At 41.3% G+C, this 13,678-nt stretch overlaps 2 protein-coding genes across 4 annotated transcripts in view; one reads left to right on the plus strand and one right to left on the minus strand.

Moving 5' to 3' along the window:
• Positions 1 to 13,628, minus strand: part of LOC124296774 (HIV Tat-specific factor 1 homolog) — a 37,183-nt gene extending 23,555 nt beyond the window's left edge. Inside the window, exons 1-4 of one of the 3 annotated variants that reach the window (XM_046747119.1) lie at positions 13,495 to 13,628; positions 12,455 to 13,046; positions 12,003 to 12,201; positions 11,561 to 11,920 (exon numbers count right to left, since the gene is read on the minus strand). In XM_046747119.1, coding sequence (XP_046603075.1) covers positions 11,561 to 11,920; positions 12,003 to 12,201; positions 12,455 to 13,014 — 1,119 coding nt within the window. In that variant the 5' untranslated portion in view covers positions 13,015 to 13,046; positions 13,495 to 13,628. The other 2 variants (XM_046747120.1, XM_046747121.1) reach the window with 2 other exon arrangements.
• LOC124296775 (uncharacterized) lies at positions 5,226 to 11,574 on the plus strand. Its single transcript, XM_046747122.1, has 5 exons — positions 5,226 to 5,619; positions 8,630 to 8,911; positions 9,520 to 9,753; positions 9,823 to 10,057; positions 10,212 to 11,574. Exons 1-5 carry the CDS (start codon positions 5,583 to 5,585, stop codon positions 10,480 to 10,482), a joined length of 1,059 nt encoding a protein of 352 aa, XP_046603078.1. The 5' UTR covers positions 5,226 to 5,582; the 3' UTR covers positions 10,483 to 11,574.
• Positions 13,629 to 13,678: the final 50 nt, after the last annotated feature.

Consider the following 13,678-nt stretch of genomic DNA (forward strand, 5'->3'; position numbering starts at 1 on the left):
TGCCGGATAATTATAATTCCATTTGCAAGGTAGACGGAGTGTGGCCGTATCCGAGTATGTAGGTAAAAAAACAGTAAAATGAACGACTAATGTTTCCTTTTTTCACGGCATACCTACCAAGCAACATAATAATACAAGCAGCTGATAAAGACTATAAAGAATGGATAAGTTGACCTTTTCTATACCTACTTAACCGTGTACGTAGTATACGTGAAAGAGACAAATTTTGTATCATCCGTGAGTACGCGAACACGCGCTTTAGGCATAACGCAATAAAAGAGATAACTTGGACAGTCTAACTGTACATCGCAAATCCCGTGTGCATTAATAACGCGTGTATTATGTCGTTATAACGCGCCACTGCATAAATCCCGGGGTTATTACATACGTTATATTTATAGAAACATTTTGCCGTCACCGTTTCAGACTCGCCTGAAAGGTTGCGACGTCTAGTTTACCCGACACTGTATCCCGCGCGTCTGTTGAAACAAGTTAATTGCAAACGCATCGATGGACAGGTAATACATTACGAACGAAAGGTTCCGGGAACAACAACACGGCCAACGGTGTGATTTAATTAAAACCGTGTAGATAAGACGATGAGTTAATCGGCTGATTAACGGTTAAATTGTCTGCAATATCTCGTGAACCGCGATAAGGTTGTTGGGTGCTCACAGATTCTGGATCACCTAACCGCATTATTTTCTGGGCGTGTAGAAACAGCTCGTGGTTTCATTTAGATTGAGCCGCTATCGGCATCAACTGCAGAGACGTTAAACCGATAAAATAAAAAATTGATCCAGGGATCGTACTGTATACGGTGTATGATGTCCGTTGTACGATGAAAAGTAAAATTAACACTCGTTATTATATCAGCGGAATGCAAAAACCGTGTGTCGATTGAACCAATAACTTCCGTCTATAAACTCGGGGTTATGGATCGCTCTCGCCCACACACAGTTCTTGACTTTTTATAAACTTCGAAGGAAAAAAACGTCTGGAATATATCCCATCGATGTTTCGGATTGTATATTAACGCGAGAGTTCAACTTTTTCCCAACGAAGAGGCAAGATGTAAAGTAAAGAGAAAAAAAATTTGGTTCAATTTTCACTCGAGACTATACGAAGCGAAAGAATTTCTAGCGCTAGACGAATTCTCCTCAGTCACATTGGTCAGTGACTTATATTTTTCATCCGAAAGACGCGCGTGGATGGAAAAGAAATTTTTGTGATTCAACGGACGGATATTTTAACGCCGGAACAACAACATACCGCCATTTTCATCGCCGTATTGACAATGAGTTACAAAACTGAATTGAAGAAAGGGTCGAAATATGTGTACATATATTTACAACTTTACCGAGGTAAAATTCGTTACCAAATATGGAACAACTCGCGATAAAATGCAAATCTAATTGAGCAATATGACACGATACAGACTGTAGAGATTAAATCAAGTTTAAGCATTCATTCATTCTTTAAACCGACGGTTGCATTTTGCAAGTGAAATTTTCCCCGCAGCAGCACCGTATTTGGCTGTAGCAACAGAGACCAGTTTCTGGGATGTAGACCATATGCGCTGCTGGGTTTGTTTATTGATATGGCGAATTCCAAATATCCGTGTAAAGATTATAAAGATAAGTAAAAAGTGAAATTGGCAATTGAATATGAATCAAGACAAGAATGTTTATTGCGACTAGCCAAGATTTATTCTTTCGTCGGTCTGTTTATAAAAATCGACTAAATCTCTGAGTTTATTAGATCCCCGATATTTACGACCACTTCTATTTTATTTTAATCCAACATCACGCGGATACTTCAAGTTCGCGAGAAGATTCTTTCAAGGCTGTTCATCACTCGCTACGGCTTCAGGCTGTCCGTATAATACACCGCAGACTAAATCCAGGAATCGATAGAGTCTATCGCGGGTCACTGAATCGTAAACCGTGATGCGAATCCAGTTCTCCTTTAACCTGTTGCTCGAAGCCGTTGATTAGCTTCGCCGGCATTCCCTTACTCGGAAAATAAATAACGAAAGACGAGATGACGGAAAAGAAAAACCCCTACGAAGAAGACGCTTGTACGAGTCCCTGAGGATCGATGGGATACCTCCTTATAGGTTGTGAACCTGAGCATTCTGCCCTCTGCGGTGTACAAATACGCGTGTGAATCCGCAGTACAGATCCCATGAAAAGTAAGAGGAAGAAAAATTTTCACCCGCCACTCTCTTTCGTTACAAAAAGCTTCGAGACTCTGCTCGTCTCACTGTCTTACATGAGACGTTGTATTTTTTTACCACATCAATTTACCTACCCTCGAAATGCCTTCTTTTTTTTCAATCGACCTAGATTACGATTAATTCTCTGGTGGCGTTAATTTAGCGCACCAAATGTGCCGAACTTAACGAGCACTTGTAAGACGCAGACACGACGTCCCAGAGATTCAAAACATCATCGTCGCGCACAGTTTGTTGAAGAGAAATCTCTGCTGCATCCATGACTCACCGTTCGCGGCGAAAGGTGTCTTACAAATGAATTATATACCTCCACAAACTTGCCCGTGTGGATACATTACACATATGTACCTTAGTGTATAAGGGCATCATTTACGACGATGGTACGGAGGGAGGAGGGAATGAATTCCTGTTCCCACTTCGATCGCTCCGAGGTTCTAGGTATAATACCTGACTACTTTGACGAAACCGACACACGCAGAATTGTTCCTCGAAAGCGTTGGTATTTCAAAGATATAAGAAGACAACTGGGCACTGCGAGGGTTGTTTAGCCGAAGCGATTGAGGTGTCGATATCATTCGAAATCATTTCGTAATCTCGAAATCACTCTTTCAACCCCAAAATTACACCCAAGCGAGTAGTAGCGAAAGAGATTTAACACGTTTACTAAATTCGTGTAACGGATGACCATCGGAGCATTAGTTTGAGCGACGTTCCTAATTCTTCGATCAACAAACGACCCGTGTTTCGCAAGTGGCAATTTTTTGCGATCCAAGGCGCCAACTGCCATAGACAACCTTCGGACTAAGGCGCAATTGCACTGGAGCCACTTGGGAAGCTAACGTTGAGGAAAAAATTGCTTCGCGTAATTGATTGCCTTTGTTCCCGAACCTGAAAATTAGATGATAACTCACACGTGACGATTCGAAGCCCGCGAGCCTGTCATAATGTCAATAAGAAATGTAATATACCCGCAGTAAAATTTGTCTGTAAGAATAAATTTCCAACTCGATTTAGAGGTGCTCAGAAAAGATCATGTTGTAGGTTTTGGGATATCAGGAGCTTGCGCTGAAGCATGTCAAAAATTGTAATCAATACAGCCGTTACCTAATTACCTAATTTTGCAAAATACGTTCAACGGTTCATAAAATTTCCATCCGTCAACTTCCGCAGTCCATCATCGTAGTCCCGAGTGTTTCCAGGATTCTGTCGACGGTCAAGATTTGCACAATAAACTGATTCACAGCGGAAAGAATGGACCAAAGAAACCGGTGTGAACGTCCCTTTACTCGTGAATTTATTCGTCCGAACCGCGTTTTGAACCGTTCAATGATTTATACCCAGGCTAATGAACGGGTGTACCTACGTACCGAAGTTAAAATTGTTACGAAGACCGGGGCCGACTAGTATCGGTAATGCCTTGTGACTGCGGTCCGTGTTATTGAGATCTCATTGCCGGTAAAGAAACGCTCGGAGCTTCGTAATTTTGCCTCGAATCTAATTGGCCAATTCTGTATTTGCGATACATCGCAGTCCCCCTCGCACATTCCCCGTCATCATTTTCGGTTATTCTTCAAACGCAGCTCGCCGAGCGATTTGCGTTGTTAAGAAGTCAAGAGGCATTTTTCGCCCGTTATTAGAACCTTCAGGTTTAGTATACTCAAAATTCAGAACACGGTTGTTTCGTGTGCAACATTTTTGTGTATACAATACAAGCCGAAAAAATCTGGGAAACTGTTGGTACCTGAATATGTAGGCACTTTACTACGTGGAACACACAGCGACATCCCAACTTGCAGTTTCCTGATTCGCGGCAAGCTCTACAATCTTGCACGTCTATTATAGTGACGTGTATTTAAAGAATGCTCATTTCACGCCACGCTGTACGATGTCCGGCGTCGCAGTGTGTCGTAAGCAATTCTTATGGAAACTTATTCACTGTGTACGATTGACGCATCCGTTTCAATCAAGACACATAATTATATTCCACCGATGTGGTAATTAATTGAAATTTTTCCAATGACTTCTGACAGATTCTACCGCGCAGAGATTCTAAAAATTATTAGCACAACAATACTTATGCGCCAACAAACGGAGCAGCAGCTCGTGTTTACAAATCGCCTTCCTCATTGACAAGGTTAGGATAGTTATCCGTATACAACTCATAGGTGCAAAACAAGGCTACACTGATATCGTCATAGGTTTATATGGGGAAGTGAGCCCACCTTAAAAATTATCACCTTTGGCGTAAGAACCGGCTGACGCGGTATTGAAGTTAAACGAATTCTCGTACCAGATTTTTTCGCTTCAATTTTAAGCTGGTCATTTGAAATATAAAAACTTCCGCGAAGATGGAATAAATGCCATTGACTAATTATTTCTTCGGAGCAACAAAACCTGTTCAACGGAGAGATTGCACAGAAGCAATTTCACAAAAACTTAATCGTCAAGAGTTTTATATTATAAAGTTGCTGAAATTGACCGTGTTTCGTCGTAAAAGCAGTTACCCAAAGTACAACGACGATTCGCGATAGCGCAAAGATGAACCGCAAGTTCGGCGAGCAAATAAAAAACAGAATTGAAAAAAGTAACTACCCAGAGGCAGACAAATTACCTGCCAAGATTTTAACGTTACATCGGTGGCCGCGATATTCGCGACGTTGCACCTGGACCCACCCAATTTAAACGTACAATGTACCACACGCCTACTTTACGGTAAGAAATATGTCTCGCTCCAATAATTTGCAATTCCAATACAGTCTGCGTCGAATGGAAATAAAAAAGCTGCATGACTCTTGTCGGTAAGGCGCTTACATGCACCTGTGCATATATACACGCATCAGCTGCGAAAGGCGAATGTGGAATATGCGTATACGCGTAAGGTATTAGGGTTGTGACCTCAGGCGATGAGGTCAGGCCGCGAATTGACGGCGGGCCTTGTGCCGAAAGCTTTACTTGCTGGATGCTGGTCGGTACAGTGAACGTCGTCGGGAGACGAACACGGAGAGCACACCGCCAGTTTGGTACCGAAGGATTGAGGAATCAGTCCGTCGCGAACCTCCGCGGCCGTCGAGTGCAGCCTTCGTCGCGTTTCACGTTCCGCGATCCCGTTGTCAAACCCGACCTTTTACTTGTCGTACGACGGAGAAACATCCTCTCCGCCGACAGTGTACTTTGTGAAATTATAATTTCTAGGATGGGGGACATAGTTGTACCTACATAGGGATGGAACGACGATGAGACGATCGTGACGATTTCTGTCTCCAGGAGTTTATAACACAAGTTTTTAGTGCCTGCGTATACGAAACACGAGTTTTTAAGACTTTTTTAAGAACACAGAAAACACACCATGTGGAAGACTGTGATCACAATTTTGTGTGCCATAGGTAAATTAAAACGATAATGATTATTATTATTGGTATTATCGTTGGTATTATTGTCGTACTTTCACCGGACCGTACGGTTTTTGTTTTTACTGACCACTTTTTTCCTGTCCTCTGATTCTTTGCGGCGGGATCGTTTCCGCGTGAATGAATCCGATTCCCCGCGCTTCTTACTTGGGTATAGAAATGTTGAAAGAATTTCTTCAGTCGACCCCGTGTACTGGTCGGACGAAAATAACAACTATTCCTCTTCGATAAATTCAGAGATAAAATAATATCAATTGATAATTGGAAAAATTATACAGTGATAAAGGAAATAATTTATTTTCTTTTTCTCTTCGAATAAGCTCGATTCAATAGAAGCAAATACGCGAACCTTATCAGTCCGCAAACTAGTGGATCCGGTGCAATTTTTATTTAACTTTCTTACAATCAAGTCGGAAAGTATTCGAGCGAATCCACGTAATTTTACCTTTGCAGGAAACAGAGTTTTTCAATTCTAACCGATATTTCGTCGACGCGGTGATCCCGACCCATCGATTCAATAGGACAATCCTAGAGATCTAGCGTCTGATTGACCCGATAGAATATACGAGCAACACATATTCGCGCGTCCAGAATCTATTCTCGTCCAGACCCATTCACTGGCCTGAAATCATTCGACGCCCGCTAAATTTCACCGACTATTAAAGGAGCGTCTCTCCTTTAAAATGTCGAACGCGGCTGGTTAAAATTCTAACATAGAAGCCATAGGAATTCTTATTGTTCGGTAGAAAATTTACAGCGTTTCGAGAATAGTCTTCTGCATATTACATTATAAACACCTGCAGCAGTTCTCCGTTTCAAGTCGGATCGGATTTCTCGTTCCATTATACGCTTCTCGGGAAATCGACAAGCGTTGAAGTAACCTGGACTCAAACGATCGATCCGAGAAATGGAGATGGAGAAAAAAAACCTACGGATAAGATCCGATTCGAACTGCAGCATAACGCGTATAATTATGACATTTGATTAGCGCAGGTAAGGCCGGTTTTGTCACGTGCGAAATAGCGACACGTTCCTACGTGGTGACCGCATGTTTAAACGCTGCGGCAAGCCCGTGATTAATAACGGAGACGGATTATCCTACAGCCTTGTACCACAATCTACGTGAATGAAAGTCGCGGCGATCGTAAACCTCGACTTACAAGACAAGACCTATAAACTGATGAGATTGAAGTTGGTAACGTTGTTGTAACGATGCGTGTTTCGGAAAAATCGTTACTTCACACCTTTCGGATTGTCCGAAATCCAGCAAGCCGCAATAAATAAAACACATTGATATATTCAAAGACCAACTCGTTGAAAGACATTTTAAAATGAAACAATAACGAAGGTTTGATGTTTCGTTACAGTAACGTTGCTTGCTAACTTCAGTTTCGTATAAACTGGCACTCCGACATGAGGCTTGTCGAGACGTCACTGATTGTGAGCAAATTCCACACATTTTTCCCGAAATTTCCGTAATGAAATTTAATCGGCTGTAGGTTAAACCTGTATTTCAGAATTTCCATACGTGGAAATATGACATTGAACGCGCTTCCAGCGAGTGTAACGGGTCAAAAGATAGGCGGCAATAAAACCAAGTCCATAGACAGCTAAAACTCGTCGCATTAAAATTTTATCGCAAGACTAGCCGTAAAGGTCATCATCGCGGTGAATTGTTACGGACATATTATAACGCGTGTTATTTTCGAAAAGAAAATTGTTTGCCACTGTCAATAATTTCGCACGCTGGGCTCAAGCGAAGACTATTAGACGAGACCGTGAGATGACATAATCGACCAATCTGCAACACGGTCAATAATCTCGTGAATTCCTAATCAACTGGAAATATGCGATCTCGCAATTCTGTACGAAATACGGCGTTGAACGGTGAGAATAAGGTAGAAACGAGCCTCAAGTCAGGGATATTTGTGCGATTTCTCCGCAACGGTGATATTGAACTTCCCTATTCCATGTTTGGCCCAGGTGCTGAATACAGGTTCACTCAACGTCGTGAAATGCGAACTGCATTAATATTGTCCACGTCTGCCAGGTAATCCGCACGACGCTATTCGGCGTGTAACATATTCTGCACGCTCACACGCGTGCGAAAAACTCCAACTGGCACGTAGCGGAATATCGAAGGAACCCGAAGCCGCATCAACCGTATCATGCGTGTAAATAGCGCGACGTGTATGATTATACGCGAACGTAACACACACGCACATATTCGAACAGCACGTGGCGCCTCGTGCGCAGATGATGTCACAGGCTCGTATAGATAAAATAATGGAATAGGCGAATAGGTACGCGTTTAAAGTAATGTTCCGGTACAACGGATACGTATAACGTCAACGTTCATGCGTTCGTTGCTGTATACATACCTATAGATATACCGTATATACCTTGCGCCGTTAAGAGGGCGTCGAACCCGCCGATTGCTTAATGAAATGCACTGTTTTCGGTACAGCAAAAATTGGGAGAATCATTTTTTATTCCTTTAAATTAGATCGACAGAATTGCAATGCATGCGCGCTGCGCTTCGTAGCGTACTCCGTAATTTTGACGATGTCAGGAAATACGGAATTGATTACAATTTTTTATGGCTAATGTTATCAAACGAGCATTTTGTTTTTTTTTTATTTTATTTTATATATCATCTAACAAACCTTCCAACGGAAACTTAATATTTTTACCGAATGATTTTTTGTTCCAAATTTTTTATGAATGTGAGCGAAAAACTCGGCTATCGTGAAATGGCAAAAGTCTGGCTCAACGTATCAGAAACCATTTCAATTACCGGATCGTCTCACATCTATGGTTGCAAAATAGATGAATATCTAAATAAGCGTGTAGAACTGCAATGGGAACACAGCTCGTGAATATAATTCACGCGCAGTGTTAATTGAGAATTGTCCGAGTGATCATTGACTATAATAAGCTTGAGAGAAATGCGGGTGGTGAGAAAATGTTCACTCTCTACTTCCAGGCACTGTTTTGGCGCAGTACAGTCCCCAGAGCGTTCAAGTACCCGAAATACCGACGTTCAGAAACCGAACGACAAATTCGAGATCGAAATTGATGATGAGACGATACGAATGCCCGGAAGGATTTGTGCGACTGAAACGTGACTGCTTTTACTTCAGCGCCGGTTTAGCCAACTGGCAGGAAGCCCACTTTCACTGCCGGGACAGACACTCGACTCTGGCAACCCTTACGAGGAAGGGCATGAACAAAAAATTAAGGAACTACCTGATGCTACCACATTTCAGTAAGTATAACGTACGATAAGCTGCCCGTCAAATATATTCGTGATCCGGTCACCCCGCAGCAATAGAGAGTCGATAGTCATCGGCCGAAATCATTTGCCGTAATAAATCCTCGAGTCATCGTCGAAGCAGAACACGCTGAGCCGAGAAGTGGCTCCGTTCTTCTGTTCATTGCCGATCGAGTGGATAAGGGCTTGGATCAAACTGGGTCACCGACGAATATTGCGCAACGGGTTAAACAAACGCGAGAAATAATTGTCTCGATTAGATTTTAGTCAACGTGACTGTCGCACTGTTTCGACAATTTACACGATATTTGTAATGATATTCCGTGCATACGAGAGCCGATGAATTATCTGCAAGATTACGATGATCGACCTCTGAATTCCTACGTATATTCATGCGAGTGTTTATATATATATCGGACCCGTTATTTGCAATCGGAATTCTACGGCACGATTGGCGATATAATATCTGTTTATGGAAAAGATTAAAAGAAAAAAAAAAAATTCATTTCCCCCTCATTTCGAGCGAGAAAATTTTTCCCGCCGGATCTATAAAAAGATCTTTGGTCAATCGTCGCGTGAAAGGATTTTCTCGTTTTTCTCAGGGCCGTTCGAACGGTGGATCGGCGCCAAATTCAACTGGCCTGAAATGAAATGGACATGGGGTGTAACGGGGGAAGCAATATCCTACAACGGATTTGGCAATTTGAAATTCAAGAACCAGGATACCTACAAATGGCACTGCGCGGCCATAAATCCGAGACGAAACTACCGTTGGTCTCCGAGGGAGTGCATCAAGGAAATGCCCTACATTTGTCACACAAGAGTGGGACGAATAGGTAGGGCAATAAATAGTTGACTTGAAACAATGTTTATTAAAAATTTAACGCCTCTCTCTCTATTTTCAGTCAAAGGCCGTAAACGGCCACCCGGAGATGCGAGAAGACAACGGAAACACAGAGGTAGGAAGGAACGGAAGCAACGAATAAGGCCTCAATCAAATGGAAATGAAACTTTGGCCGAAAACTCAATCGACGGGAACGAAGTATTGATAACGGAAAGACGACGACCGGGGAGAACGCCGAAGAGATCGTATCCGATGTCGGGAAACGGGATGAAAACGGGAGTGGAAACACCTTCGAGGTGAGAAGCGATTCATTTTCACCCATCTGTACCGATACACTTACAAAGTTTTAAAGATATTATTTCAGTTGAAAAAAAACTGTTTCGTTTCAAGTTCCAAGCCTGAGCCTCTGACCGGACGAAAACTAATAATGAAATTTAATTTTTTCCACAGAACTAGATGGGCGCCAGGCGCGGAAGCGAGCGACAGGTTGTACCCGATTCAACCGAAAGGAAACAAGGAGCCAGAACAATGGGTCAGTGCTCCGGTTAAAGCCGCAATATTGGCGAAAAACTCTCTGGATTCGCCGAGCAAAGAGACTTCGACAGAAAGTCCCATGAGACCCGAGTCTAAGCCGAAGGATCTTGCTGCAGAACCGAAGGAGACGTTTATCCAATTTCCGTTAAGCAACTTCTTCGACGAAGAAGTATTGCTAAAAAATTAGACCGAGAGAAGGGGATTTTAAAAAATTTTCGGTCGAAACAATTCGCAGCATTTACAAATACCTAATTATTAAACGGTGACAACGCAACGCGAATAAATTCGTCCGCGGATAAACGCCGCGGCTGGATCCGATTAACCCTAACGATATATATTATATATATATATATACACATATATGTATGCATGTATGTGTAATGTAATTTATTGCAAACGAATCCTACCCGCTACTTAAAAATGAATATCCAAGTACAAATGAAAATACAAAAATGACATAAAAGATCACAGTGATATGCGATCGCTGTGTCAAAATCGGTGCCAAATTTCAGCATTACGCTAATATTTTTGCATCGATCATCGTTACAATTTTGGTAAAGAGAAATATTTGAAAACTGAGAAAAACAGACCGCTTCACGTAAAAAAACAGTAATAGACTTACAATTATGTATTATTAAGTTCTGAAATATACTGTAGCAGTGAATATAATTAATGGAAATACCTATATTTATATCAAGTCAGAAATTACGCTTTTACGAATGGAAAGAATGAGAACAGCAGATATTCGCCAACCTGAAATATAATCGCATCACAAAAATTTTCATGATTCACGGAAGAAATTAATTAAAAAGCACATACGATTTTTCGTATTTTACGGCAGTAAAAGAGACCTTATCTTACGATGATAATTCAGAAACATAACTTCAGAAAAGGGGAATATCCGCTAAACGGTTCTATATGTGCAGGCTTTGAAAAAGTCGCTAATGTTACTGTTACTTAATAATTCTATATGCTCGATGTATGTATGAACTATTTCATTACGCTTTTCTATTGTACATAGAACAAGTGAATGCATACTTAGACAGATCTGTGTGCCAAAAAGCAACTCAAGTGGCACAATAATCGACTGTTTGTACAAATTAGCACGTACTTTAATTTTGCTGAAACTTTTCTCCATCCCAGAATCTGTAGTACCTATTTCACCGCTTCTAGCCGCGATTTTCAATGCAGATATACACGATTTCATTGAATTATTTAGAAAAGTTGTGTAATAATTTATGTATAAAACGGAATAAAATTCCTACCTTTATGTACGTGACGAGAGCATCTCCTTTTGGTTGACCATCCTCATCCTTGTACAGCTTGATTTTATCCTTAGCTTTGTCATCGCGAGCCAAGAGCCCGTACTTGGTAACAATCCCCGTAAGCTCCTCCATTGTAATGTCCAATGGAAGACCAGTGATGTAAACCGCAGTATTGTGAGCCTCGTCGACTTCGAACCACGTCGAAGGTTCCTGGGCCTTTCTTTTTGCCTCAGCTTTTCGATTCTCCTTCTCAGTTTTCGGATCTACTGTCACTTGAGGTACTGGAATGTTCGGCTCAGCAGCAGAAGAATCTGTGAAACCGTAACTCATTTGATACCTTGCCAAAAATTCATCGTCGACCTGAAAAGGAATATCATTTGATGAGAAAAAACTTGAATATAAGAGTGACAATGTAAAAAAAGTGATTTCGTGAAACAATCACCTTGGGGAACCATGCATTTTTGTCTCTATCCCACATGTATACACTTCCGTCATTGGGGTCGGTGTAGGTATGAGTATCTCCTTCAAATCCGTAAATACCACCAGGCATAGCAGCTTCAGGCCCTGTTCTTTCTGTCGTATTTTTGACTGGTTCATCGCCAACCGTTTCAGAATTCACATCATCCTCAGGCCTGGATGCTCTGCAATTTTGTGTGGATGCACATAACTTAAATTAATTTTGAGTACTTCTCAACCATGCATTACCAATTGTGTACGATTTTTTTAGAGTAGTTTGATGCACAAAGTTTAACAATTTATCAAAACATCTTCGGTTGGAACTTTTTCATTTCAATTCATCTTCAAAACTCTTTAGGCGATAACAGCTTTGGTTTAAGTCATTTAGCATTGAAATAACTACCTTCATAGCATTAAGATCTAAAAAGCACTACTTACTCATAAATTTCTCCTTCAGATTTTACAGGCTCATTTGAATTATCTGACATCTGCTTATTCTGTGAATTATTTTCGTCCGGTTTAGCCACCCAAGCATTTTGCTCCGTGTTCCAAATCAGTTTCCGTCCAGTTCCAGGTTCCGTATAAATACAAAGAGAACCTTCGTACGACAAGTGCTTTTCATAATCTGTTGCTGTTGTATCTGCACTTTGTTTTGGAACAGCACTTTCATTGCTGTTCGGTTCTTTTTCTGGCTTTTCAATAACGCTTTTGTCGGCACTTACTTCTTTATCCGGTGATTTCGGCGCAACTTTCTGCGGTTCAGCTATCAGAGGCGTTTTTATATTTATCGTTATCTTCTGTTCAGCTTTTTTGGGCCTGTACTGATTAACCAAAGGAGGTTTGACTGGCAGGGGTCGACGCGGTTCAATGTTTTTAATTACTGCAGATTTTGGCGCCGCTGTTTTTGTTGGAGCTGTTTCGGTCTCGGAATCATCATCGTCTGTGTCAAATTCTTCTATCTGCTCGTCCTCAGCAGCAAACCGAACTGTGTCACTCATTGTAGATTGGTGGCCACTTGTTATTTGAGGGCCTGTAAAAATTTTTAGATAAATATCGTCAATGCGAATTCAATTAGGATGTTTACAAGAAAATCGACAATATTTCTAGATACCTTGCTTACCAACAACGTTTTATATTTGTCTATTTCCAAAGGCATAAAAGTATCAGTTCAACCTAGCGAGAAGTTTTCTTATTTAGCAGCGATCTGAGAGATCAGCACCGGGCATTAAATTTCTATGAATTCAAATCCGTTTAAGGTTATGTTAGTCATTTTTTAAATTCGTATAATTTCTAACGATCCCAACGCACTTTTAGAGTAAAAGTATCACACCAGGTAACAGTAAGGCTGCTAAAATCATTGAAGGATCAATAGTCCCAGAAATTATTGCTAGTTCACTGAATTTGTTAGTAAATAAACCCGCAACAGAGGTTAGGTTGAGACAGATGAAGTTAGGTTAATATCGGTATTCCTCACATACCACATTGACGGAAGCTGGCCAGCGTGTGACAGTCAGTTTGAGAATTGATAAATCAATTTCAATAAAGGAAAATAGAATAATTAAAAAGACTCGCGACGTCAGTCGGCCGTTAGCGTAAACGACGGACGAAAACGACGGCGACTGTGGCGAACTCTGGTTAACGTCATTGGTACTATTTTGAAAT

Source organism: Neodiprion virginianus, chromosome 1 (genome assembly GCF_021901495.1).
Source record: "Neodiprion virginianus isolate iyNeoVirg1 chromosome 1, iyNeoVirg1.1, whole genome shotgun sequence".
NCBI classification, from domain to species: domain Eukaryota; kingdom Metazoa; phylum Arthropoda; class Insecta; order Hymenoptera; family Diprionidae; genus Neodiprion; species Neodiprion virginianus.

What these genes read in the sequence shown, in the direction of transcription:
- LOC124296775 (XM_046747122.1), top strand. Translation starts at nt 5,583, where the DNA reads ATGTGGAAGACTGTGATCACAATTTTGTGTGCCATAG. An exon ending in CACAATTTTGTGTGCCATAG is followed by an intron (nt 5,620 to 8,629) that starts GTAAATTAAAAC and finishes CTCTACTTCCAG; the next exon opens with GCACTGTTTTGGCGCAGTAC. An exon ending in CACAAGAGTGGGACGAATAG is followed by an intron (nt 9,754 to 9,822) that starts GTAGGGCAATAA and finishes CTCTATTTTCAG; the next exon opens with TCAAAGGCCGTAAACGGCCA.